We start from the raw sequence: 26,825 nt of genomic DNA on the forward strand, positions 1-26,825 counted from the left end.
TAATTAATAAGACCTGAAGAAAATATGGATGTGGTAAAATAATGATGTGGTTAGCTATATTAATAAGGGATGTATTTTCCTTTAAAAATGACCTATGCATTAAAATGGCACGGTCACCCCCCCCCTTTAAAAAAAAAAAAAAAAGAAATACTCATATTGACTGTGTTAGAATTGCACTGAAATTTCAACCCATTTAAGGGATATACGGAGACAAACTAGGGACTACTTTGTCTCAGTATTTCTCCTATGCCTGACACTTCTAGAAACTGGGCAAAGATACTGCTGTCTAGAAGTATCAATCCCTCTTAGCCATCACCAGAGATGGCTGCATAGAATCGGTTTTATCTATGAAGGATCTTGGGGAAGGGATCCTCCATAGACCTCAATGGTGTACTCTCGCGCATGCACCAGGACCCAAAGAGAACCTGCCGGAAGAAGAAGGTGGACCTCCTAAGTGACAGGTTTGGGTAAGTAGAACTCCCCTTAGCCTCACCCTCCAGCTGGAGGTCATCGTTTAGGATCTTGGCAAACGTAAAGTCAGACAATGACAGTGCTGCTTTAAAGAACACTATAGTGTCAGGAATACAAACATATTTCTATCAATAGTTTTTTTACTCCTTTTTTCAAGCCATTGTGTCTGTCTTGCACCGCTGGTCCCACCCCATGACGCCTGAATAAATTATGGAACTTTATGTTCTCAGCCAAGCCAATGCTTTCCCATAACAAAGCATTGGGAGGCTATTGCACACGCATGGCAAAATGCTGCAACAACCAGCATCTCCTAAAAAGAGATGCATTGAATCAATGCATCTCTATGGGGAACGTTCAGCGTCTCAATGCACACTGTGCAGCACTGACCCTGGAGGCACCTCTAATGGCTGTCTGAGTGACTGTCACTGGAGCGGTTACTAGGCAGTAATGTAAACACAGCCTTTTCTCTGAACAGGCAGTGCTTACATTACAAAGTCAGCAGGGACAGGCTATAGACACCAGAACAACTACATTAAGCTGTAGCTGTTCTAGTGACTATAGTGTCCCTTTGAAGGGATTCTATAGTGATAGGAATACAAATCTGTATTCCTAACATTATAGTGTTCACTGATCCTCCCTCCCCCGCAGCCACCACCATGTAGCTCAGAAAGGGTGTTAAAAAAACCAAAAGACACTACCTTTATTCACCCGATTCCAGAGCCGATGTCACTCAGCGCTCGGTCGGCACTCTGCGTCATCCAACGGGGGACCCAATGCGCATGCATGGCAAGCTCCACTAAAGACTGTCTTAATACTAGAATGTTTCTCTCGAACCGCAAAGTGTTTCATTGCAGGACTAGAACAGGGACAGTGCACTCAGACCACTTCAATGAGATTAAGTGGTCTGGGTGCCGCTAGTGTCCCTTTAATAAATGTAGTCTATGATAAAGTCTCAGATGGCAAAACCGTGTGAGACTATGTAACTGCATGTATTTTGAATTCCACTGAAGTCGAATGTTTAACGGACTGATCCAACCCGTGAGTTTTGGAGTGTAACTTCAATTTATTAAATTAGAAGTGTTACAGTCCCTTAATTTTTTAGAAACAAATATGTATATAACACAGATTTTCTGCTATACTTTAACTACATATATTTACACAGATTGTTGTGGAAACGTGTCTTTTAGACTAAATGTTAATATATATATATATATATATATATATATATATATATATATATATATATATATATATATATATATATATATATATATATATATTATTTTTTTTTAACAATTACTACCCATTTTCTTTCAACATGGGAGAAAGCCCATCCCTGAAATAAGCCTTGTACCAACAATGAAAATTTAAAGCAGACATGTTCGTTAAATATTAGTGTAAAAGGAAAATATCCACTAAACACATATTTAAGTTTACATAGCGTGCAGACCAAGTATTTTAATAAACACGGGTTTGGTTGTTTCTGTAATACACAATAGATTTAAAATGGAGCAAGTACAATCAGGTTTATTAACTTATTAACTAAAGACTCAAGTAAACCGATGTATGTTAGCAGAGATGAAAATAAAATATCATGTTGTGTATAACAAAAACAACTGTGGATCAGGAAATGAAAAGTTAGGATGTAAATAACATCACACTTAAGCAACTCATTAACACTACATCATAGTAGTTATTTACTTTCAAACCCAATGTTCTGTAATATATTGAAAATGTTACTGTCCAAAAACCTTTGCATGCATACAAATCTAAAATGTCATCTTTTTTTCTCTCCAGTGCATGGGCATTACGTAAGCTGCTTGATATGGGCTGAACTTTTAAAACAAAAATAAATAAAATCTACAAAGCAAATTATGTTTAACATAAAACCCATGGCAGGCATGCTCCCAAGCATTATGCAAAAATGGTTAATGTGCTAGTTCATCACAGGGATACAGAACATTCTCAACCAGGCCCAGAAATACTGACAATACAATGTTTCAAATGATCAGCTGTTACAGAACAGAAGCTCCTTAAGAGATTAGAAACAAACAAAAATGCTAATTTTTGCTTTTGTAACTGTTCAACAGTATTCAATGTATCAATGTGTGAAGAGCATGAACTATTACTCAACCTTGTTAAACAGTAAAAGTTTTAACTTTAATTAAAGTGGTTTTAACAATGTGAAATTATAAGAAAATCAACAAAATTGAAAATCATAAAAACCTGGACTTTAACATTTGTTGCATTTTAAAAAGTGCCTTGCCCAACAAGGGCTAGTCTTCGCATTTTTTTCCCTTATTATACTGATGCACTAGCATTTTGTAGATAAAAGATAATTGCCTTTTGCAAGAAGTCAGTTCATGACTGCTCGTCCCTGCCAGATATTCCACAGTCAACTTTAAGTGGTATTATTGGAAAGTGGAAGCATTTAGGAACAGCAGCAACTCAAAGCAACAAAGCAGAAGATCACGCAAAAACACATAGCGGGCTGAGGTGCATGCGTGAAAGTCGCCAATGCTCTGCTGATTTCATACTGAAAACTTCCAAACTTTCGCTGGCATTAATATCAGCACAAAAACTGTGCGGCGGGAGCTTTATGGAACAGGTTTCCATTAACGAGCAGATGTATGCATGCCACACAACACCACGTAAAATGCCAAGCGTAAGATAGAGCGGTGTAAAGTATGCCACCACTGGCACAGTGGAAATCTGCTCTGTGGAGTAATAAGTCATGCTTCTCTGTTTGGCAGTCAGATGGGAGAGTCTGGGCTTTGCAGATGCCAGGAGAAAGTTACCTTCCTGATTGCATTGTGCCAGCTGTAAAGTTTGGTGGATTAGCGATAATGGCATGGGGCTGTTTCTTTCAGGGGTTGGGTTGTACTAGCTAAGCACTTTGTATAAAATAGCTTAAATGGCTAGATATCAGCTTACAGGTAGGGCCCTCTCTACCTTTTGTATTTGTCTGTGTATATTGTACGTCCTCCACTAATTGTACAGCACTGGTGCTTTATAAATACCAGTAATAAATAAAAATAAATACTAGACCCCTTAATTACAGTGAAAGGAAACCTTAATGCTTCAGCATACCATTATACTTTTGATAAAGTTATGCTTCCAACTTCCTTTTTTCAAAAAAAGTCCTTTTCTATCCCAGCATAACTGTGCCCCAGTGCACAATGCTAGGGCCATAAAGACATGAGTTTGGTGTGGATTAACTTGACAGGCTCACACAGAGCCCTGACCTCAACCTTATCGAACACCTTTGGGATTAACAGGAACAAACATTGCGGGCCAGGCCTTCTCATCCAACATCAGCGCCTGACCTCACAAATGCTGTACTGGATGGATGGGTAAAACCCCCCATAGAAACAATCCAAAATCTTGTGGAAAGCCTTCCCAGAAGAGTAGAAGCTGTTATAGCTGCAAAGGGCGGCAGGGTGAGGGTGGGGGTCAACTACATATAAAGATCTGTGTATTTAGCATGCATTGTCATAAAAATCCCTCTTGGTGTAATGGTCAGGTGTCCCAACACTTTTGTCCATACAGGGTAGATCAAAATACTTTATTACTTTAGCGTAAATCTGCACTTATTAGGAGCAAAGAACAGAGTTAACACAGCTGGTATCGTCAAAGGGTTTATTAGAAGGCAATCAGCCACGGAATATAACAATGTTATATGCTTTGCACATTGCCAGCTGTGATAGCCTGTTGTTTTCTCTTGTTATGCTACTTTGGGGACTTGCAGTTCCCATTTCACAGATCTGTGGCCGAGTGTGCAGCATTCTATCATGTGCATAGAATGTACACTCTGCCTGAAAACTTGATTTGTCCTGCATTACGGAATTAAGGTAGGTTCTCAATGGTACAAAGCCACATTATTCAGATATGTTTACAGCAATTAATTGTGCTAAAAACAAGTTTAAAAAAATAAAAATAAAAAGTACAAGACCACAAATTTAACATGTTAATGCAGAACTGGTTATAGCTAAATGAAAAGTGCAAAGTATTCTCCAAACACGTGTCATTCTTAAAGGGTCCATCATACCTTCCCAGTGACAATCTATCAGTAGCTTAGTGGGGAAAATTTGGCTCTAGAGAATAGAGTCGACCCTGTGTTTTAAATACAAGGAGCAGGATGTGCCCAGGACTCCACCCCACCACCAGGGAGAATGTGCTATGCAGAGAACATTCCTGAGTTTCTCATTGGCTGCTCTGTATAATTGTTTGTCATTAAAGCACACACTGGTCATCAGCACAACTTGTGTTGTGAATTTGATGAGCGGTAGCCACATATTCATGCTGTATTTTTTAATCTCTGTTTAAATTGGTTCTTTAATTTTGCTTTAAAAAGACCTTTTACACGTTTCGGCAGCATAAATAAGTCTTTAATGCTTTTCACAAAAATAAGTCTTCTTTATTAATGGGTAAGCAGAGTAGTGAGAAATAAGTGTGAGCTGAATGCTGACGAGTGCCACCCACACCCTTCTTATGTCTGTACAGTATTTCAAAGCCATGGTAAGGGGACAAATACGAGAAGCGTGTTCAGTTGTTGAGCCAAGTGTCATGTGAGCAGCTCAGCAAACACCAATCTGGCTGAGAGTGCGCACTCAGAATACATCAAATAAGAAGTGGTTTTGTAAAAAAGGAAAAGTAGGGTTACGCTGCAAACACTGAAAGCGCTTTTTTTTTTGGCACAAGATTTATAAGATTTAAATGTTGAGGAGGGAAAAAAAATGCAGAAAATATGAAGCCAAAACCAACCAAATGCACTTAAATTGTGCTGGCGTCTGGAGTGTTTTTTTTAACCTCACATTCAGTCTCTTAATAGGAACATTATAACAAGATGCAAAGTTTATTTACAATTAACTCACTATTCTAGAGATCTACAGGAAAAGCTGACCGATTAAAGATGAAATTGCTATCATCAAAGATGATCTGTAACTAGCCTAATCTATTTATTGGGATGATAAAGGAAAAAACACTCTAGCTATGCATTATCTCCATAGATACACAGATGTGTACCGTACATATCAATAGATCCCTGTTGGGTGTGGATACTACAATGCTTTCTATTTTCAATTCCTACAAAGAGCAAAGCACATATAAACTGAATGTTTTGATTTACATGTAAAATTTAATGTCAGGATTCGTTAACACTCTTTTCCATCCAGAAACGTGGTGGCTGCTAAAGCAAACTTTCAGTGTGGTCATACTACATGTTACAGACAATACATTTACAGCCCGTATTCTAAGAATACATTTCACATACATTCTCATAAAAGGGCTTCTTGTCTGAAGATCACACAAATAACAGACACCTCGAATTATTTGAGGGCAGAGATATCAAACTTCAAAAACACAGTTGTAGTTTGACTACATTCTCCATAATTCTCTGACAACCATTTGTAATGTATTCCATAACAGCTGGAAGGCACAAGATGGACATTCCTGTTTTAGAGACACTTTCAAAGTCCCCATTTTACCCTCATCTCCTCTAAGGCACCCACTGTAACTCACCTGAAGGGTTTCTATTTGTTTTCTGATACTGTTGTTAGATGGCATCTAAATAAAGCAATGTGAGACAGCAAAACATAACACACATGAGAATGAGAAGCACATGCAATGTTAGATGGAAAAAGCACAAAATACAGCAAAAAAACAAAAACAAAACAAAAACTAAATGAAATAATGTACATTTTGGGAGAGGAGGAAAGAACGATGTGTAATAATGCATGTATGGCAAAGTTACAATGTATAATAGCTGGAAGGCTCAATGCAAAGGCGCTTTACGTCAAATTTAAACATATGGCGCTTTAAAAAAAAAAAAATCTACTAGTTTGTTTTTTTATCTCCATAGATAGGTTTTACAGGTAATGTTTGTGCATTTACCTACTGAACTATTTTACTAGTTTCAACAAATTACGCAATAAAAAATACTTTAAAAAAAAAAAAAAAAAAAAAATGAAAGGCATAGAATATTGTGTGTTGTCAGGATTGGACTCATTTAAGATCACCTGTCTAGGACATCAACAGTGAAAACAAAGCAGGCAAGTAAAACCCGATCAGTTCTAGCCTTAGGCTTAATGATGGTAAACTATGGTCATCTGTTTCTGTAATAATGTAAAACAAAAAAAAAATAAAAACATTCCATTTTGAAAATTTTCATTTCAGTGCAACAGAATTCAAATTTAAAAACAACTCCTGTGATAACAAGAGTCCTATGTCTGACGCAGCGTTCTATCATAGGCACTCATCTCTGACCTGCTATTCGTGAGTGCATCTGACTGTCACTGACTTCTGAACTTTTATCAGCCATCGCATACAAAGCTGGGATTGGTGTAACCAACATCAGCAGCTTTTTTAAACCTGAAAAGGGTGTTTTTCTTATTTTACTGCTTATATTGCTATTGTGTCGCATAAGTAGTTTATCCAGCACAGAGCAAATCATCGCTTGATTTCATTTTCACCTGATTGTAAATGAAATAAGCAGTATGAACAATGTTCTCTGATCACTACTGGAAAATAATTTGACATAAAAACATCAAACACTACAAGAGAAACACAAACAAGGACAAGACTGAATTTTTAGTATAAAGCAGCAAGTAGGTAACCACTTTGAGTGACATTATTCAATGCAGAGGTAATTTAAAAAGCAACAAAAGTGTGTGCAGATGTTGTGTATAAAGTATGAGGAAACAAGATAACAAAAATATGGTAAGCAAAGGAAACATGAAGGATTTACACTGGAGACCAGGTTGAAGTGAAACAGCAAAAACCAAACAAAAAAAAACAACAAAAAAAACGCATACATAAGTAATGGAAAGCTAGAAGATATAATTTGCCTTTAAGGGATAATAATTTACGATACCAGGCATGCACTAAATTATATGAATTTTACAACTAACTAAAAGCCATCAACCACAGGTACAAAGAAACCCAGGATGTCCAGAGAGAAAAAAAAATTATTGAAGAATATTCAAAAATTGGAATTATCATTAGAAAGTAACAATTTCAGCAATAAAATAATTCAAGGAAACCCGAATCATTTAAAAACCAATCAGATTTAAGATGCATTCACTTTCATTTACATCGAAAACAATTCTTGAGAAAATGTACAGTACAAATACAATAATATTTGATTAGGTAGATAAATATAAAAATAGTTTATAGTGAAGATAACTTAAAATAAGACACTGCGATTTAAATATAAAAATGAATGCATCTCAATAAAGACCAATGGATTGCACCAAGAGATCAAAGAAAATTAAAAACAAAATTGTAGTAAAATAATAGATGTTCTTACCTTTAAATGTGACAAACAATTTTGTAAGAAAATATGCCAATTTTGTAGGAAAAACGTTTTTTGGCTAACACATAACAGGCAAGTGATGAGAGGATACAAAGCCTGGAAGACAAAAAATAAGGTGTGACGTTTAATAACATCAAAATATCTAACCTTTGACCATCATTAAATAGATAACTAAACATGTGTCTGACAGGTTTTTGATTTTAGGCAACCAATATTTTTACTCAAAATCAGGCTACACATTAAAATTCTCAAAATACATACAGTTTATAGATTTGTTTTTGATCCTTTTACATTTAATCCATTTTAAAAGGTATGTGATTTTGGGTTATCAGGATATAAAGGGACTTTCACTGCAATGTAATTGAATTCAACCTAAAGTCCACTTATACATAGTGAGTCATGGAAAAATACAGGGCTTACAGAAATTGATTTTGTGTTCTAAATGAGCCACGAGCCAAAATAATTTTACTGCCATAACAAATTCAATATGTGATGCATGTTGTACAATAAATGTAACGCAAGATTTTGATAAAGAATACAGTTATGCTGAAGGCATAAGCCATTTGACCTGCATAGCTCACTCATCTAGTAATCAAATCATCCACGGCTAGGAAATTCATGGGAAATTCTCACGATATTATAAATAGTACTACAGGTATAAATATTTACCCATCAGTCAAGCATACTTTACCTTAAAGAGCTAACCTTGATTTATGTTGGATTTGACTCTTTCATAGGGAACTTTTATTACTCCAAGAACACTTTCACTTAAATGCCTTTAATTTTATTATATCCATCTACAGACAGTCTGACATACTGCTCTTTTCATCTGCTTAGATCACATTTACTTAACAAGCTCTTTCCTCTGGAATTAGATGTTATCTAAATGAGTAATGTGTGTTGGAAAATATAACTAGTAGGTGGGATTATGGAGATCTAAATGGATTGCTTGCAGATTAAGGCCCTAGAGACAGGGTTTAAACTTCTATGAATTACTACTGAATGATGTGTTTGAATATATGGTTCTTCTCTACATAATAGCCTACAGGGAAAGGTCACTTATTGTCCATGGAAAAAGAGATGGAACAAATAAAACACCTTTAATAAATTCATATAGAGCAACCGCATCTTGCATCATGACCTGAGAGGATGATCGGAAGAGAAGAACAGAACAAGCTGCGTCCAAACCCAACACAAGATTTTAAGATCCCAAAAAAACAAATCAACAATTGAGGTGGCAACACAAGTAGTGCTTTGATTGTTTTTAACATTCAAAAAGAAACCAGCAGCAGTATCAGTCTTCTGGTCTCTGGCTCAAGAAACAAAAGGAAAAACATGTTTTACCATTTAAAATTACCTTCTGATGTGATTTTTTATGTATACTGCTGCTTCTACCCCTCCGCCTGCCACCAATAAAAAAAAAAAAAATAAAAAAAAAATTAAGTGAGCCCAGGTGACATTGGCATTGTGCACTTTGTGCAACACCAAATTCTCACCGAGTTCACCACCTCCAGTATATACTGCAAGATCATTCAACTGAAGCCGCGGAATAAAGAAACGGATTCTGATTCTCTCTCCGACAGCTCACCTGAAATCTAATCCTGCATAAATAGGCAAGTGTACACATATCTATGCAGTCACACAAAATCACACAGATGTGCATAAATACAGACATAAAATGCATATATAACATAAGTGCCTGGAGTCTTCTGTCTCACAATGTTAGTGCCCCAGTCACCCCTCACACCGCCTCTCTCCTGATCAAATAATTATATTCAATATTCCTTGTAAGTATTTTCACACATACATTCTAAACCTACTACAAACTCAAAAAGTACAAACCGAGTTTTAACACCAGGGAGTGTTATCAATCTTGCTGTATTTTGGTTTGTAACAGAAAGAAACAAAAAAGAGGCCCTTAATAAAGCATCACATATTTACGCGACTTCTCTCTAGGTCAGAGGTAGGCAACCTACGGCACTAGTGCCATGCACGGCACTCGAGGTGTCTTTGCACGGCACTCGAGGCTGCTAGAGACAAATAGGCTCTGGCCTATCAGGAGTCCCAGTAAAACTTCAGATATCTGCTAATCCGAAAAGGTGGTGAAGGACAATCCTCAATTTATACCCAGACTGCTAGATATAGACAGGAATGCAGAATCCTGCATTCCTGTGTAATCCCTCATACAAATAGTACGGACAGCCCACACACAAACATACACATAATCTGCACAAACGCAACACCACTAACAATCCACATACATGCACACAACCCCACATGCAATACCTCAAACAGCCCCCACACATACTACCAAACACACAATGTGACATATCCATTCACACAATTCCACAAGCAGCCCCCATACACAACTCACATTCATATGTATCATACACAATACCATAAACTACTCATGAACATATACAATATAATAGCTAATATACGCAGGGCCGTCTTTAATGTGGGGCAAACTAGGCAGCTGCACCGTGAGCCCCGCTGGCCTCAACTATTTCTAACCCCCAGGCCGGTAATCCGCACACTAAGGAGGCCCACCGGGTGGCCTGTGCACAAAGGGCCACCCGGTGGGCTTCTGTCAGCAGGGTCCCGGTGGCGCACTGTGGAGCTTTAACAGCGCGAGCGGGCCCCTTGCTTTCTGGCAACAGGCTGGGAGGAAGTGACGGGCGTGCATCACTTCCTCCCACAAAGAGAGGAGCGTGCGGGAAAGAAGAATAGGCAGAGTGGAGGGGGGCTGGCCGAGAGAGCCAGACCCCAACTCCCAACACCTTCAGCTACCAGCAGGAAAGGTAGGAAACTGGAGGGTGGGTTTAAAAGTGTAATTTTTGTGTGTGTCATTATATCTGTATGTGTGTATGTCTGTGTCAGTATGTCTGTCAGTGTGTGTGTTAGTATGTCTGTGTGTGTCAGTATGTGTGTGTCGGTATATCTGTGTGTGTCAGTATGTCAGTGTGTGTGTGTCAGCATGTCTGTGTCAGTATGTCTGTCTGTGTGTGTGTCAGTATATCTGTGTGTCAGTATATCTGTGTATGTGTCAGTATGTTTGTGTGTCAGTTTATCTGTGTGTGTGTGTGTGTGTGTGTTTTAGTATGTCTGTGTGTGTGTGTCAGTAAATCTGTGTCAGTATATCTGTGTGTGTGTCAGTATGTCAGTATGTCTGTGTGTGTGTTTCAGTGTGTATATATCTCTGTGTGCGTGTATATGTGCATACATCTCAGCATTCACACACGAACACTACACAAAAATACACCCCTACATTCAAATTTCAACACTACGTACAAACACATGTCTGTGTTACACACCAAAATTATATGTAAATACACCCCTGCATTAAAAAACCAACACTACACAAATACATGCTTGCAGTCACGTCAACACCACATACAAACATATTCCATACAAAAACCTGTTTACATTCAAACACACAAAAACCGCTTAGTGCTAAGACCTGGAAACATGGGTAAACGGTAGAGCCCCAGCTGTCAATGCATTACTGGAGTTGCACGACAGATGGGGATCTACCTTTTAATCACTCGTGCAACAGGGAGGCCCAAAAAAATTCTTGCACCTCTCTAATTTAGGTCCGCCACTGCGTTGAGGTGCACGCCTGGGGAGGGGGGACAGGGGACCCCAAACAAATGCTTTGCCCAGGGTCCAGTCAATATTAAAGACGGCCCTGCATATACGCACAAATACAACGATACAAAGCCATTACAGTAAAAATAACAAGCAGGATACGGCAGCATACACACCTCATTTAAAAAAAAAAAAAATAGGACCGGCACGCTACGGGACATAACAATCCTATATCGGCACAGTGCTGCTAAAAGGTTGCCTACCCCTGCTCTAGGTGTTTTCGGTTTGTTACTATAAGTTTATAGTTCAGGAAGTAACAGCACAGGGCAGGTCCCATCTGTTAATCTACTGCAACAACGTATCAGAAGGAATGTAAGGGCACCAAAAACAACATGATCATTAACTCTCCATGTTTTGCCTAGTAACATACTGTACACCCTTCTGAATGAAATCACAGATCACCAATGCTTGACCAATAGAAAAGACACTTTGTGCATGTCAATTTCATAAATTGCAAATTAGGCTCTCTTGGTCTCTTATTCTGCCAAATACATTATATATTACCAGGGAATGCTTCTTCCGTGAGCTCAGTTCAAATGTGTTCTGGTAGAGCATCTCCACAAAATTCTTTAAACACGGCACATTTACTTCATTTTTTACAGCCTGGGAAAGAGAACATCATGTTATATGAAGCACAGCAGCATGGAAAAACATTATCGCTCATTCAATTGTTTGACAGTAAGAACGCATGGAAATAATGAAGAAGGGGGGTTGGGAGGTTTATATAAAAGTTGCAAAGGTCTAGAAATGAGTCAGTCCCTATGGCAACCAACAGCATCATCCTGTACATCCCTTGGTTGGTAAACTTTGCACCACTCTAATTACCACACTATTATAAATCTCTCCCATTGTCTACAATACTAACAGTCAGTGATGGGATGCATTCACTGTGTCTTAATATTCAGAGCGCTGGAGGAGGGGACAAAGTTATGCTTTCATCGACAGTGCTCAGAGGCACAACATTTTCTCATATAAAAACTGTAACCAATTCTTGGCAGTGGGATATGCAAATCCAACCCGGGTAGCCAAAAGGTTATCCCAAGGGGTCACAGGACTACAACTTCCATTATACTTTGCCAGCCTCAAAGAAGAGATGTATTCTACAATAGTTGGGGAAGGGTGTCTACAATTTGACCAGCCCCAAATGAAAATGTCATTACAATATATCATAAAAGAGAAGAAAAAATTATGTAATAGGGAAAGAATAAAGTCAAGTAATTTTTAACAGCTAATTGTAATGTTGTGCGCGTGTCTGTCGTGTTCTTACAGGCAGTTTATGAGATTTTGCTTTTATATGGCTTTATAAAACTATAACAGAAGGCTACATCAATTATACTTGAGTGCGTTTTATCACCGAGCAAAACACGAACTTACTAATCCTGCCTGGATCATGTGAAAAAGCACTGGAGGAAAATAATTCCCAACATACACTTAACCCCTACTATGCCACAGGAATCTCCAAAGGATAACTGAGCCGTATGTTGGAGAGATATATAGCAATATATTTACATTTTACAGACTAATTCTCAACAATTAATATCTATATCCAGCTAAGGTACAGAGGTAATTTTAATTAATTTAAACTTTGTATACTTACAGCAGCCACAGGGATGAGGATTTCCACAAACAAACCAGCTAGTGCATGTTTTATGTCTTTGTCTTTAACTTCCAAGAAGTATTGAGCACATTCCTGAGAATAATAGTACAATAACTCATGTTAGCATTACATATACCCTACATATACAACAACTAGCAAGGACACGTTTTCAAGTGAAATAGTCCCTATTACAAATTGAAGAATCTCTGCAAGCTCTTCAATTCCACACCCATCTACGGTTTACTTAAAAGGAAAACTTGCTTTTTGTCATTTAAAATAAAATATATGTTTTACAGTCTGTGTGTATTATTAGTTAGCTGAGGAAAGCTAAGAGAAGCTCCTAAGCAGGAGCATCCAGCCCTTGGTTGGCTGGGTAACACTTCAAACTGTTCTGAAATTATCTGACTACAATCATAACCAATACAGCACAGCCAAACTGTGGAAAAACTATTCCATCTATTTTATGGGTATGTTACCAGTCACATAATAGGTGTAAAATTACCTGCATGAACTGAAACGAGGCTTCGAATTCTTCAACAGGATACATTTTTACACGAAAGAATTTCATCCCCATGATCAAGCTGATGATGCTTTGCACCACGTGAGGGCTCTGCTCCTTCTGTCGAAGTTCTTTTAATTCTGTGACAAACTTTTTCCTCACAGCCTGAAATCTAAAAACAATAAAACACATTTTAACCCCTTAAGGACCAAACTTCTGGAATAAAATGGAATCATGACGTGTCAGACATGTCATGTGTCCTTAAGGGGTTAAAAGTCTCCGTCAAAAATGGAAGCAGGAATTGGCAAGGGAACTGCACATTTTACATTCAAATCCCAACACTAAAAAAAACTCCATTATCTTGGCTAACACTTATTTTGGCCTAAAATTTGTAAACGTCTTCTCTATTTTCTACAATTAATAGTATTCTGAATAAGGCGGCCCTCTGGACAATTTCAATAACAATTTGACGGCCTTCCGAGTCAAACACGCAACCACGTCTCTTCTGACAATGAATATCACACACAAACAATTCCTTGCACTCAAAGTAGAGTAGATACAAATGATATCTTCTTTATTGTTTCAAAAAATACATAACAGAATTAATTAAAATATGGCAGGTATTTAAGTGTAGCGCCACTATTACAAGCCAAAGTGGTGCCACAGGGTTTTACACATGCCTGTATTGGCTGGCACATTTATTTTTCTTTTAGCAATAAAGATATTTTTCCTATAGCTTTGTATTGACTCTGCTTTGAGAGAAAGGGATGTTTCATGTATGCAATGTGTGTTTGAAGGGAACCCATTGAAAGCACGGTGGGGAGATGCCGGAGGAACAGAGATTAAAAATGATATGACTTTAAGGAATAACTTTGCAAGACATAATAGGAGGAATTGCTGGGGTAGAAATGGACTCATTTGCTGCGTAAGAAAATTGTTGCTGTGAATATACACCATGTCTTACTTAGACTGGGCAAGGACACCAATGACTTCTGCATATAAATCTGCAATGATGTGCACATTCCCAGTGTTGGTTCCTGAATACCTACAAAGCAACGAAAAGAAAGGATTAGAACTAACCGCATGATTTCACATCAGCTCACAGAAAGCATAGCGGGATAATACATAATTGTGTTCGTTTTTATACAAATTGCTCTTTATATGTGTATTATTTATATTTTAGTTTAATATTTCACTGAATAATAATAATACATATGGTTGGTACATGAAAGAATTCCAGGGAGCAGCAGAAAGACCGCATTAAATGTAAAAATAAATAATGTAAAAAAAAACAAAACATTTAAAAGAAATAGTAAAGAATATTGTGTGTCTTTGAACGGAAAGAGGTAAATATGGCAAGTCACTGTCCAGTTCTGGCAAGTACAATAAAAACATTACACAACAATGTGAATAGAAGATAATAGGCCATGTAGTTTTTTGCAAGAAACACTAGAGGCAGAATTAGTTTTAATCACAGCCTGTATTATGTGGGAGGGACAAAAACTGAGTTATCTGCATGAACAACAGTGCACAGGTTTAACCCCTTAAGGACCAAACTTCTGGAATAAAAGGGAATCATGACATGTCACACATGTCATGTGTCCTTAAGGGGTTAAAATAATGTCTACAATAGCTGCAAGGCCAGGCATGAAAACAAAACTCAGGGCAGTTTAATGGTTCCTTCACCTACATGCGAGTGTTGTCTGACGGTGGTAGGAATTGCCATAGGCTACCTAACCTTGAAAGAAATAGCATAACAGGGTGTGAGGACAAAACACATGTATGTGATTGATAGAGCGAGGAGTGAGGCGTACAGGACGGACTGAAATCATGAAACAGACATTAAATGCAGGGCATGTTCTCTTGCGGTGTAAAAACAGTACGACAAAGAATGCATAGTTGAAATATTCTGCAGGCAATTTGGAAGATTTGGAGATTTGGAAGAAATAAACAGGGTCTACCATCAGGAAAAAAAAACAAAAAACAAAAAAACCATGGTCCTTCTTGACTGTTGACTGTCAAGATATAATGGCAGATGCCAGCATCTTATTGGTAATGGTATCAGTAGTATCTTTTCCCCTACTACCTCTTGTCTCAAATCCCACGGTATTCTTTAGATTGTATAGCTCACGGGCTAAGCTCACTTTGTATAAAAGAGCTTAAATGGCTAGATCTCCGCTTACGGGCAGGGCCCTCTCTAACTTTTTATTATTTGTCTGTGTATATTGTACATCCTCCACTAATTGTACAGCACTGCGAATGTTGGCACTGTATAAATACCAGTAATAAAAATTAAAAAAAAAGGCTTGTGAGATGTTCGTATTTGGTTTCTGCTCAATGTTGCTGCTAAAGTATAAAACCTGTATTCTTAATTAAAAATACAATTTAAGAAAGTGATGTCAAACTAAATACAGAGTGGATTGGCTGGCCTTTTGCACATAAAATTTGCAAAAGGTGCTGAATGCTTTAAAATGTAACCACTTCAAACCCAAGGGGTAAGCAACAGAATCTGACAAAAATTCTCATTTCTAAATGTGAAAGAAAAATTACATACTTAATATAAATCTTAAGTTTTATTGAACATTTTCAAAAAGTTCACAGAGAAAGAACTAAAAAAAAATAAAAATGTATATTTTGCCATGTGTCATTCAACATTCCTGACGTGTTATGTCAAACAAACATCAGTGATACTTCAGTGCAACAGTGTCACGTACAAAATGGTCGTGTATGGCAATCCCCCCCCCCTATTTGCAAGCAAGAAAGAACATTCTTATAATACAACCAGAAATCCTATTGCTATAGTTGCCAAGAAAATAAAAAAGTGACACATTGAGAACCAAAGGGTTAATAGAAAACAACTTTGTCCTGAGTGTATTTAGGAGCAACACCGTATCCAACCCATGATTCCCTCTCTAAAACTCCCCTCCATTCAAACAACAAATGCACTAATAGGCCTCTCCATACCTCTAAGTCAACCCCTAAATCCCTATGCCTCACTCCCCGCTTTCCCCCCCGCTTGTGTGGACATGTGCACATCCCATAGTACAAATTTTCAGGGAGCTTGAGCACTTAACCTTGCAGGAAGGCCACCATGTGTTCACCAGCCTTAGTCTCCTTAACACGTTCCAACTAATTTTGTTTAGTAGGAATCTTTTCCACCAGTAGGCACCAGTGACATTGCAGCATTTAGCAAATGTCTCACTATAGACTTTTTTTGTATGAGGATATGGGCACACTAGTGTCGTGAAGTAAGTGGCTCTGGAATGTAAACCTTGGTGGATTGTCACGTATCTCCCCCAAAGTGTCATCCACCATCCGCCAAAACATCTGTATAATTTTAAGGAAACATGTATTCCTGACCCTATAGGGTTAAAACCACCATTTAGCCACACTGGTCCCCTCATGCCTCCCTAAATATAGATATTTAGATATAAAATCTTACTTGTATTCAAGTCTGCAGCTGATTATTTTGTCCCTGTTTCCTTTAGACCTGCCCACTGCCATCAGCAGAAGTGGTAGCCTGATCCAATCACAATGCTTCCCCATAGGATTGGCTGAGACTGACAAAGAGGCAGATCAGGGGCAGAGCCAGCACAATTCAAACACAGCCCTGGCTAATCAGCATCTCCTCATAGAGATGAATTGAATCAATGAATCTCTATGAGGAAAGTTCAGTGTCTGCATGCAGTGGGAGGAGACACTGAATGTTTGGATGCATTTTAGGCAGCCATGACCCAGGAAGGATCTCTAACAGCCATATGAGGAGTGACCAGTGAAGTTATCACTAGGCTGTAATGTAAACACTGCAGTTTCTCTGAAAAGACAGTGTTTACAGCAAAAAAGCCTAAAGGTAATGATTCTACTCACCAGAACAAATTCAATAAGCTGTAGTTGTTCTGGTGACTATTGTGTCCCTTTAACAATCCCACCACATGTGTAAGACTCTGCCCATTTCCCCGTCACATCTTCGATAACTAGAGGAAACCGAGAGAAAGAGGTGGTGAAGATATTCTGGTGTACAATACCATTGTGATATGAATTTAGAATTAACTTCTTGGTGCTTACTGGGCTCTTGTTTTGCAATATTAGAATATTAGCCAACAACTACTAGCGGATTAACGTTGCTTGAATGATAGTTGAATTAGTCTAATGATTGCCTTTAAGACGTATTCTACTGAACAATCACCGTAATTGACTAGCACATTTGCAGCAATTGATGTGCATGCACCATTTGTGGTCATAGAGGAATTGAGACTGTTGCCCACATTCTCCCACGGGAACAGACGTGAGTGAGGTTTCTCTGCTGGAGAAGAAAGTAAATACACTTTCTTTTTATGTAGACTGACATCTAAAGGGGTATGGAAAATATCTTCCAATTGAAACCTAGTGGCACCAAGATTTCATATTGTTTTTTTTGTTTGCAAAACAGCGTGGTTTGTATTGGATTGTTGGCTTTACTAGTATTATAAGAAAAGAAGTTCTAGCATTGGTTCTTGTTAGTTATTCTATTCTTCTATAAAAAAAAGTGTGAAAGTAAACACTGGTTGAAAGTAAACTAAAAGGTTAAATCATACCACTTTGCATACCCACGTAACCGCAAAATGAATGTATATACGAAAGACATGTTTTGGATTGCACCAAAAAGCCAGATGTCTCTATGTGTGAGGATGACACACATTTGTCAGTACCTACCCTTCTTTGTGTTTAAAGTGCTTAAAAGCCAGGTTGAGAACTTCTTGTACAATTGGATCTGGAACAGGGTGAACAGGAATCTGCAAAGCAAGTGAAAATGGTTATCTGCACGAAGCTGTTGAAATGGAGACAATGCATACACACTTTACCCTGCCCAGCACTTATGCTTGTTAGCAGTGTGAATGTAAAGTCACTAATCTCTTTCTAAATAAACAAGAGCTTTAAGGTAAATATTTCTAATACTGGCACAGACTGTTGGGCACTAAAGCACTTAAAGTTGCAATTCTTCACAACACAACCCTCTAAACATTTCAAATGTATGGTTACTTAGATACTTTCCATGTATAAGAGGAAAGAGGGCTGTAACAGCTGGTTAGTGACAAAACAAAGTATTCACTATAAGCTTGCAGGCATACTTTAACCCTTTAAGGGTACTGTAAATAACTCACCTAAAAGACTAATACTAAGCAACCCCCTGTACTTTTCTCACCCCACTGTCCTTTGTTCAATACCCAGGAGACATTATCAGGGAGCAGGAGTATCCAGACACTATCAGCAGGATAGACCTCCGGCTCAGCCACATTCAATCCATTGTCCCGGTCATTTTGTACTCCGGTTTTCGTCACCTTTCCAACTACCCATGACGGCGCTTTTTGGATGGAAGCATCTACCACCTAAGCCCCACAATCGCTCCCTATCACCACCAGGAAGCTCCCCCTCCACACCAGGATGTTAGCCCCATTAATTCACAGAGGAAAGGCTCTGACCGTGTGGAACTCACCTGGTCATCCTTTTTACAACTGTCAGTTGAAACTTTGAGGCGATGGCATTTGGACAATACACAATGGATCTTAATGCTATTTTCACAGAATGGGTTCTCAAGTCAGACCTTTCGAATGCTGTATGACATGTTGAGATACCATGTTTTATGTATGTTTTGGGGGTATTTCTGTATAGCACTCTCCAAATCCAGGAGATAATTAGTTTACAGAATATCAACTAAATTATCGCCCACACACAGTGATGCCTGGGCAGGCTTAAGTGTTTCTGAATAGGGGTCTGGGTATAAATGTGTGTATTTTTGGCTGAATAAAATCCAGTTACTGTACACTTCATCAAGTCTTGACTGATGTTTGGGTATGCAGGAGTTATAATCACTACTTCACTACAGGATCAGGGAGAGAATATGATGGAGGTACCACTCTGGGTACAGGCCTTGCATATCAGGTACACAAAAAAAAATTGAGACGTAGTGGTCTTGGTGCTTGTGCTTAGAATGTCTCTTTAAAGGACCAGTGTTTTTTTGTGTGTGTTTCTTTTTTTTGCAAGCATGATAATGTCATAGATGCTTAGCATTGGCCGCTTCATACAGCCTTTAAAAGAATACTAGTTTGCAATGATATAAGTATACAGTATTTGGTCCATATTGAGGACACTAGACACCATAACCCCTACATCTTTGTGATTATGGTGCCTGGAGTCCCCTAATGCTAACCTACGGTTCAATGTTAAACCATTTTTTATAGTAGAATGAGGGTCTCCAGCAATCCAAAACTGAGCGCTCAGTTTATCTCTGCTGCCCATCGCTGGTATGAGTCTGTACAGCTAATGTAAACTTACACTACCATAATCGCTAGCAGAAGGTGGAGCCATAGACTCCTGGAGTTCCTTATTTAGTCCCTGTGGGAGGAGTGATGTTTGTCTACCTGGAGGAAGTGGACTGATGTATGTCCATAGTGTCAGAGTCAGGTTGAACATATGGCCCCCCCTTAGCTGGAGCAGTGTCAGAATGGAAGACATTTAAGAAAAGAAAGAAAAAAAGAGGATATTACCTGTTTTAGGACTTCGACTAAAACTAAACAAAAGATGAAGTCTACAGCCAAGTCTCTTCTTTCAAGTAAATAATCCCTTTCTCGTTGCTGCTCATCCCTTCAAAGAAACAAGGAAAGTATTCGATTAAAGAAGGGATAACATGCAGAAGAGAGCAATTTTCAGAGTTATTTCAGAACACCGTGTTTATGTAGGTTCTACAAATTGGTTTCTGAACTTCTAACAAAAGGTCCCAGGTCATAAGAAAAGAGGCCCACTATCAACCCAGTTCAAAAGAGTCCCTTTAACTCCTTAAGGACACATGACATGTGTGGCATTCCCTTTTATTCCAGAAGTTTGGTCCTTAAGGGGTTAAACTGTATAAAGAAAAGAAAAAAAAAGAAAAAGAATCCTTTTAAGGCAATGGTTGTTTATTCCAGATCTCATTTAATGTAACTTATTTGGGTTATGAATAGGTGACATGTACTATGTTTATACAAGTCATGGACATTCCTGTGTGTGTATGTATGTTTGTGTAACCGCAAGCAAACAGCAGTTGGGAGAGATGGGCTTTAAGAGTAAGCAATTGCTCAGCATGAAGCAGAGCAGCCATTCAGGACATAATCAAGAAATTCTAACAATATGATCTCTCATATAATGGATCTCGAGTAAAAATGCAGAACTTGCAATACAGGAACATTCAATTTCTGACCGTTCACTATTCTTAAAAAAATAAAAATAAAGGACATGCTCGTGTTTATTGATCAATATGTGAATGAGCGTCATGAAAAATATACTTGATAAAGCACTTCTGACAGAACCTTTGTTATATATATTGTCCACCACACTCAAAATTTATACTAGGGAAAGTGAATACACATCAAGCGAGTTTTGTAACGGTCTCTTCGCAGAAAACAAGATCGTGGTAATAGTCCAAGAAATTATGTTTTCCCAATTCTCCCCAAATGCCCAGCTGATTATGCAAACGAGCTAAGAGAAATATTGCTTCAGGCTTCATCCTGCATTTTTCTAGGCACCAAAACAAACAGTGGACTGTACAGTTTTGACCTTTTGGTCTATTCAGCATGGTGTCTTTTCTGCCCCAGGTGCAGACATTTTCCTGGCAGCTTGCAGCCAAATATTACAGAATATTATGGTGAAAACAAAACACGATAAAACCCCCCCAAATGACTGGCACAAACTTTAAAGATTACAATTAAGTGCCTAAGTTTCACAAGTCAGACCTTGGGAACAGCAATGTAGAGATACCACATTCCCTCAGTTCTGCCACAGTACGTATACTGCTGTATAAATGCATGCACAATATTGTTTGCCAATTGTTGGCCAATGTATATTTACCCTTTTGATTTTGTGCTAGATCTCGGCCTGTACTCATAAGATTCATCTTCAGTTCCATTTTGGCGTTTATACCAGTCAAATAAGGTGCGTAGTAAGGAGGGGAGACAGTGCTCTGCTACGGAGCTCATAGAGCTTATCAGCTGCAAAGACATTCAAGCAGTTCAGTTAATACCTAATACCAGTGTAGCAGGTGTGTTACTTGCACACAAAATGTGCATCTGTTCTAAGGCACCAAAAGCAGACATCCAGTTTGGGTACCCAAGTACGGGAAGAGCACTGCAGAAATACTCTGACGTGATGCAGCTGTGATCACACTACTACGCGCTCACACTGCACTTCTCAAAGGACCCCAGTCCTGCATGGCCTGGAAAACTTATGGTGTAAAGTATTATAATAGGATACATCGTATTTACTTGAATCTAATGCGCACCTCAATTTTTGAAACCTGGAAGCTGAAAAATGTTTTTGCTGGCAGATGTAATATGCATTTACACAAGAAGAAGATTCTACTATAGAACATTGTGCTACAATAAAAATGTTTGTCCTATACCATAGTAACATTGATGGTATTTCAATTTTAGTGTCACATGTTAAGTCTATCCTTTCTTAAGCCCCAAATATGCCTGCCTGATTTCGCCTGCTTGAATTGACTAGTTTTAATTTGCCAGAATGCAATTTGGTGTGCAAGAGAACAGAGCATAGAACCTAATGCGCATTCAAATTTTAGAAATATTGTTTTCCAAAAAAAAAAGGTGTGCATTAGATTTAAATAAATACAGTATATTCTGCAAAATAAACTACACTCTTAATAGTATCAAACGAGTGTATACTGCACTGAGAAAGGCATGAAGTCACTTTTTACACTTTTATAAAATCCATTCTGATTATGTAAAAAAATATATAGATCTGTAGTTTTGCTTACACAAATATTCTCTTAATGCCTGTGTTTTTAAAGAATATATATTGGGAGGTATTTTTTTTATTTTGTTCATAGTAAACAGCTCTGTCTATGTAGAGCATCTATAGGCATGGTTTCAAGGTAAAGCTCAGTATAAAATAACAGAATAATTTGCATGGATGCATCACTAGGAAAGAGGGGGGGGAAATCAGCCAAGACCTACAAGAAAAATGCAAGTTTGGGGCAATTATCCTTTAAAAGTCACTCTCTATCAATGTTGGTGAGATTCATGTTGCTGATGCAATTTGATCACAGATGGCATTTACTGCCATTTCCCATACTTTTCCTTTGACACATTAAATAATGTAACCGCTTCTACAAAGACCAAAACAGAGTGGAAGTCAAGTAATGCCAAGAAATTTTGTAAACTTCGTACAGAAGTCACTGTGCAACTAATTTGTTACAAAAGTAGATCAAAACGGCTGCATCAAATTACCTGAGGGAGAACATTTGCAAAAACCAAATAAAACTTCTTGCTTCTAATTTGATTGTTTTATTATAATCTCAACATGGAACCTGCTTTCTAAAACGTGGCCAAAATGAGAAGCCACAGGAGATTTACAAATGCAATGCTAACACAATCAGAATATTACACAGCAGTAAAAATGATGACTGTATAATGTGCCAACTGCAAGACCTTCAATTTTCTGATGAAATTCATTATAATTTCTATTTAGGGCAAGAGAAGCGTAAAACTCACTGCTGAGTGATGCATTCCAGGCCCAATGTGGTCCTAAATAGTTAATATTGTCCTTTGGGGAACACAGTAGCACAGCCACTAACTCTTACTAATACCTTCAATAATGGCAAAAACGGCAATAAAAGTGAACAGTGTTTTAATAGAAATTAAAGACTATTTTGAGTTTGATCCTTATAAACAAATGTTAAGCAATTCAATATTTTTGCTAGTAACTCAGATTTGTGGCAACACAGCAATATTTTAATAAGAGCAGTTATGCAGCTGTAACGACATTCAAGCAGTACAGTTAATACTAACAAAAAAAAAATATTCGGTTACAAAGAAAGGAGGAGTAAAATGGAAAGAAAAAAACTATATATATATATATAGATTAGCTTGTTATGTCTCCAGTGGCAACTGTATACTTTTGCGACATGCAGAGTTGGCACACGCTAGAGTACTCGTATTGCACAAGAGGACAGCAGTACAGTACAAGAATGCTTTGTCTTGAATTTTAATGAAATCGGATTTGTATCTTATATTTAAAAAGTAAAGATGTGGACATACAATAATACAGAGAGACGTACTGGCGATTTATAAAGAAGTATAATAACCCTGAGCAGTTCTACAGGGACTACATGAACATACTCCCACTATAGATGATTTTTGAGTGGGATGGTACATAGCGCAAACACAGATACAATTCTAGTAAAGAGACATACATAGCAGGACTATAATTGTACAACTCTATATAGTATTTGATCCTGCTTTAAAAAATGCTTTTTCCATTTTGTCCATGATTTGAAGTTAAAGGAACACAAACATGTATTCCTGACCCTATAGTGCAAAACCCACCATTTGGGTGGCTTGCGCCCACTCAGCCCCCCCAGAATGGGTTAAAACTGCACGGGTTAACTGAATGGGTTAAAACTTATTTTCAGCTCTCTAGGGGCCTGCTGGCATTAGCCCCGCCCCCTTGGTGACATAATTGCCAATTTTTAGCCAATACAAGCATTGGATTGGCTAAAATCTGCAAGAGGGTGGGGCCAAACACCATTTTGGCCAATCAGCACCTCCTCATAGATATGCATTGAATTAATGCATCTCTATGAGTAAAATTCAGCCTCCCCATGCAGAGCGTGGAGACGCTAAACGACAGTGCTACCTACTGTGCAGCACTGAGCCAGGAAATACCTCCAGTGGCCATCTAAGGAGTGGCCACTTGGAGGTGTCCCTAGGGGCAATGTAAACAATGCCTTTTTCTGAAAAGGCAGGGTTTGCATTAAAATGCCTGAAGGCAATGATTACACTCAACAGAACAACTACATAAAGCTGTAGTTGTTCTGGGGACTATATTGTCCCTTTAACAGATTAAAGCTGGAACAGGGTCTGTTTCTGGGTGAATGCTGTTCTATCACCTACCTAATATATAATTTAAATTCCTTAGTAGGGCCTTCTCCACCCACTATGCTCATAGAAGAATGCTACTAACCAACCAGTAGCACTATGTAGCAGGTTAACAATTCAATCTACTTACCTGGTCAAACTGTAGATCTTCACCTCTTTGAAGAGATCTTGACAACAGTTTCTCCTGAAAGTCAGAGTGAAAAGACCATGTGAAAAATATTGCATGGAATATTCCAAAAAGCAAACCTAACTTGAGATCAGTAGATATAAAATAGCACATTTCACAATTTACTTAATTACTACAAGAAATAGAATTTGTCACCTTTGATGTCACTTCAACTTGAACAATGCTTAGCATGATGATGAGATTTTAACTGCTGTACTAAAGTGGAGTCATGCTGATAAATCCTAGTACCAACAAACTGCATAGTCTATGGCCAACCATTCTAAAAAGTAAGAACTGCAATCCAATCTGTTATAGAAAAGTGGTTTTAAGACAGCATGCCATTGTCACGGAAGCCTACAGAAATGTGGGTTGAAAGTCTAAAAGGTTTTGCTGTCTGAAATCATCTAAGTGTGCAGTAAGGCATTCCAGAAGAGTTGTGTAAACGTGATCTTGTCAAACTGTCTGTGTGAAAAGTGTTATTTTTTTTTTTTTTTGCAATATGCATAAGCATTGCCGTACATTTCAAAATGTATACACACCAAATAAACAAAATAATTACGGTACATTATTTACATCCAAAGCAAAATATAAAACTCACACACCTCATAGCACACCTTAATTGTACATGTAATTAAATTAAATACTCATGCTTTGCTAGATGCTATGCTTAGTTGGCATTTTCTAACACACACACTAATATATATATATATATATAACCCCTACACTCACGCTTACAGGAAAGTCCAATGCCGGGCGCACCACCAGAGCTCCAAAATATCCCAAAAAAAAACAACCTTGTGGTCTTATCTTCTGACCCTGAGCGGGGACCGAAACATTGGTCATATTTTAATACTATCTGAATAAAATTTTCGTTTTAAGTCCGGAGAGCAGCCTTTCAATTGTTATATATATATATATATATATATATATATATATATATATATATATATATATATATATATATATATATATATATATATATATATATACACATATATATATACATACATATATATATACATACATATATATATACATACATATATATATACATACATATATATATACATACATATATATATACATACATATATATATATATACAAACATACACACACACACATATACACACACATACATACACACACACCTTTAAAAAAGACGTGCATCACTTTGAGACAAATGCCTTATTCAAAAGCTAACCAATCAGTGTCCTATCCCTATGAATTCTGGAAAAGTGCATTTGGTGTGCCTGGTATAGTCACATGTACAGTTGTAAGACCTCTCCACCTTGCAAATTCCTGACAGGGGGAGGGTTGTGGCTTAAAAATGAATTTAAAAAATGAATATTAGTCTTTTAAATATATTTAATAATTGAGCATTAAGTAACAACATTAATATTTTTATAATTCTTAGTATTCTGGCCGAATAGATGGATAGAAAATACACAAAACGTAATATTAAATGTGAATTAACTACAATAATTATAGCAAGTAACAGGCTATAACAAACGATAGCAGTAACAATAAAATTATAGAATAATACAAGACAAAACATAACGTCCATATAAACATATAAGGTCCCAGCCCTTGACTGGGGTTAAGGAGTTTAACCTGAATGGTCTACGATGTGCATAACCAATAAGAGAAGGCCTGAATTTCTGTTGCATCTGTTTTTTATTCACAGTGGGATGCTGTCTGGGGCGGTAACTTTCCAAGAGTAGACTAGCATGTCACTGCCATAAGTACACATGGTATAAGTAAACCATATAATAGAAATTAATCCTATACACTGTCCCTAATGGTGCCTCTAAAGCATTAGCCTTATTTTCATTTATTTATGGGATAAATCGTTATTTTAAATCAGGGAAAAGAGAGTGAGTGATCAGTGTAATACTCCTGTCATTGGTGGATGGGTCTGTGTGTTTGTCAGCACGTTCAAGACTGGTTGCGCCAATGCACATGATGTAACGTGCACGTGATTTAAATAGGTCACAGAGTTGGCTAGTTTAACCAGGTCCTTTTTGCTCCATCTGTAATGGGGGCCTAGTAGCTGCCCACTCCCCAGATGAGCGAATGTGAGCAATGGTGGTGAGGGAGCTGTAATCTTCTTGCTCTGCACCCTTGTAGAGGAAGGGTGGGTGGACATAAATTAAATAAAAATAAACCAAACAATCTGTGAGTCTATAAGACAAAGTGTGTGTGTTCGTGCATGTCAATGAGTATGTG

At 37.8% G+C, this 26,825-nt stretch overlaps 1 protein-coding gene across 8 annotated transcripts in view; it reads right to left on the reverse strand.

Moving 5' to 3' along the window:
- Positions 1 to 26,825, reverse strand: part of FRYL (FRY like transcription coactivator) — a 252,499-nt gene that overhangs the window by 90,202 nt on the left and 135,472 nt on the right. For 5 of the 8 annotated variants that reach the window (XM_063457943.1, XM_063457944.1, XM_063457939.1 and 2 more), the window contains 10 exons: positions 24,562 to 24,615; positions 21,388 to 21,527; positions 20,052 to 20,148; positions 18,220 to 18,299; positions 14,492 to 14,572; positions 13,531 to 13,699; positions 13,029 to 13,121; positions 11,936 to 12,034; positions 7,778 to 7,879; positions 5,992 to 6,036 (listed from right to left, as the gene is read on the reverse strand). In XM_063457943.1, coding sequence (XP_063314013.1) covers positions 5,992 to 6,036; positions 7,778 to 7,879; positions 11,936 to 12,034; positions 13,029 to 13,121; positions 13,531 to 13,699; positions 14,492 to 14,572; positions 18,220 to 18,299; positions 20,052 to 20,148; positions 21,388 to 21,527; positions 24,562 to 24,615 — 960 coding nt within the window. The remainder of the gene's footprint in view (positions 1 to 5,991; positions 6,037 to 7,777; positions 7,880 to 11,935; positions 12,035 to 13,028; positions 13,122 to 13,530; positions 13,700 to 14,491; positions 14,573 to 18,219; positions 18,300 to 20,051; positions 20,149 to 21,387; positions 21,528 to 24,561; positions 24,616 to 26,825) is intronic. The other 3 variants (XM_063457940.1, XM_063457945.1, XM_063457942.1) reach the window with 1 other exon arrangement.

The sequence above is a fragment of the Pelobates fuscus genome, chromosome 6 (assembly GCF_036172605.1).
Source record: "Pelobates fuscus isolate aPelFus1 chromosome 6, aPelFus1.pri, whole genome shotgun sequence".
In the NCBI taxonomy this organism is placed as follows: domain Eukaryota; kingdom Metazoa; phylum Chordata; class Amphibia; order Anura; family Pelobatidae; genus Pelobates; species Pelobates fuscus.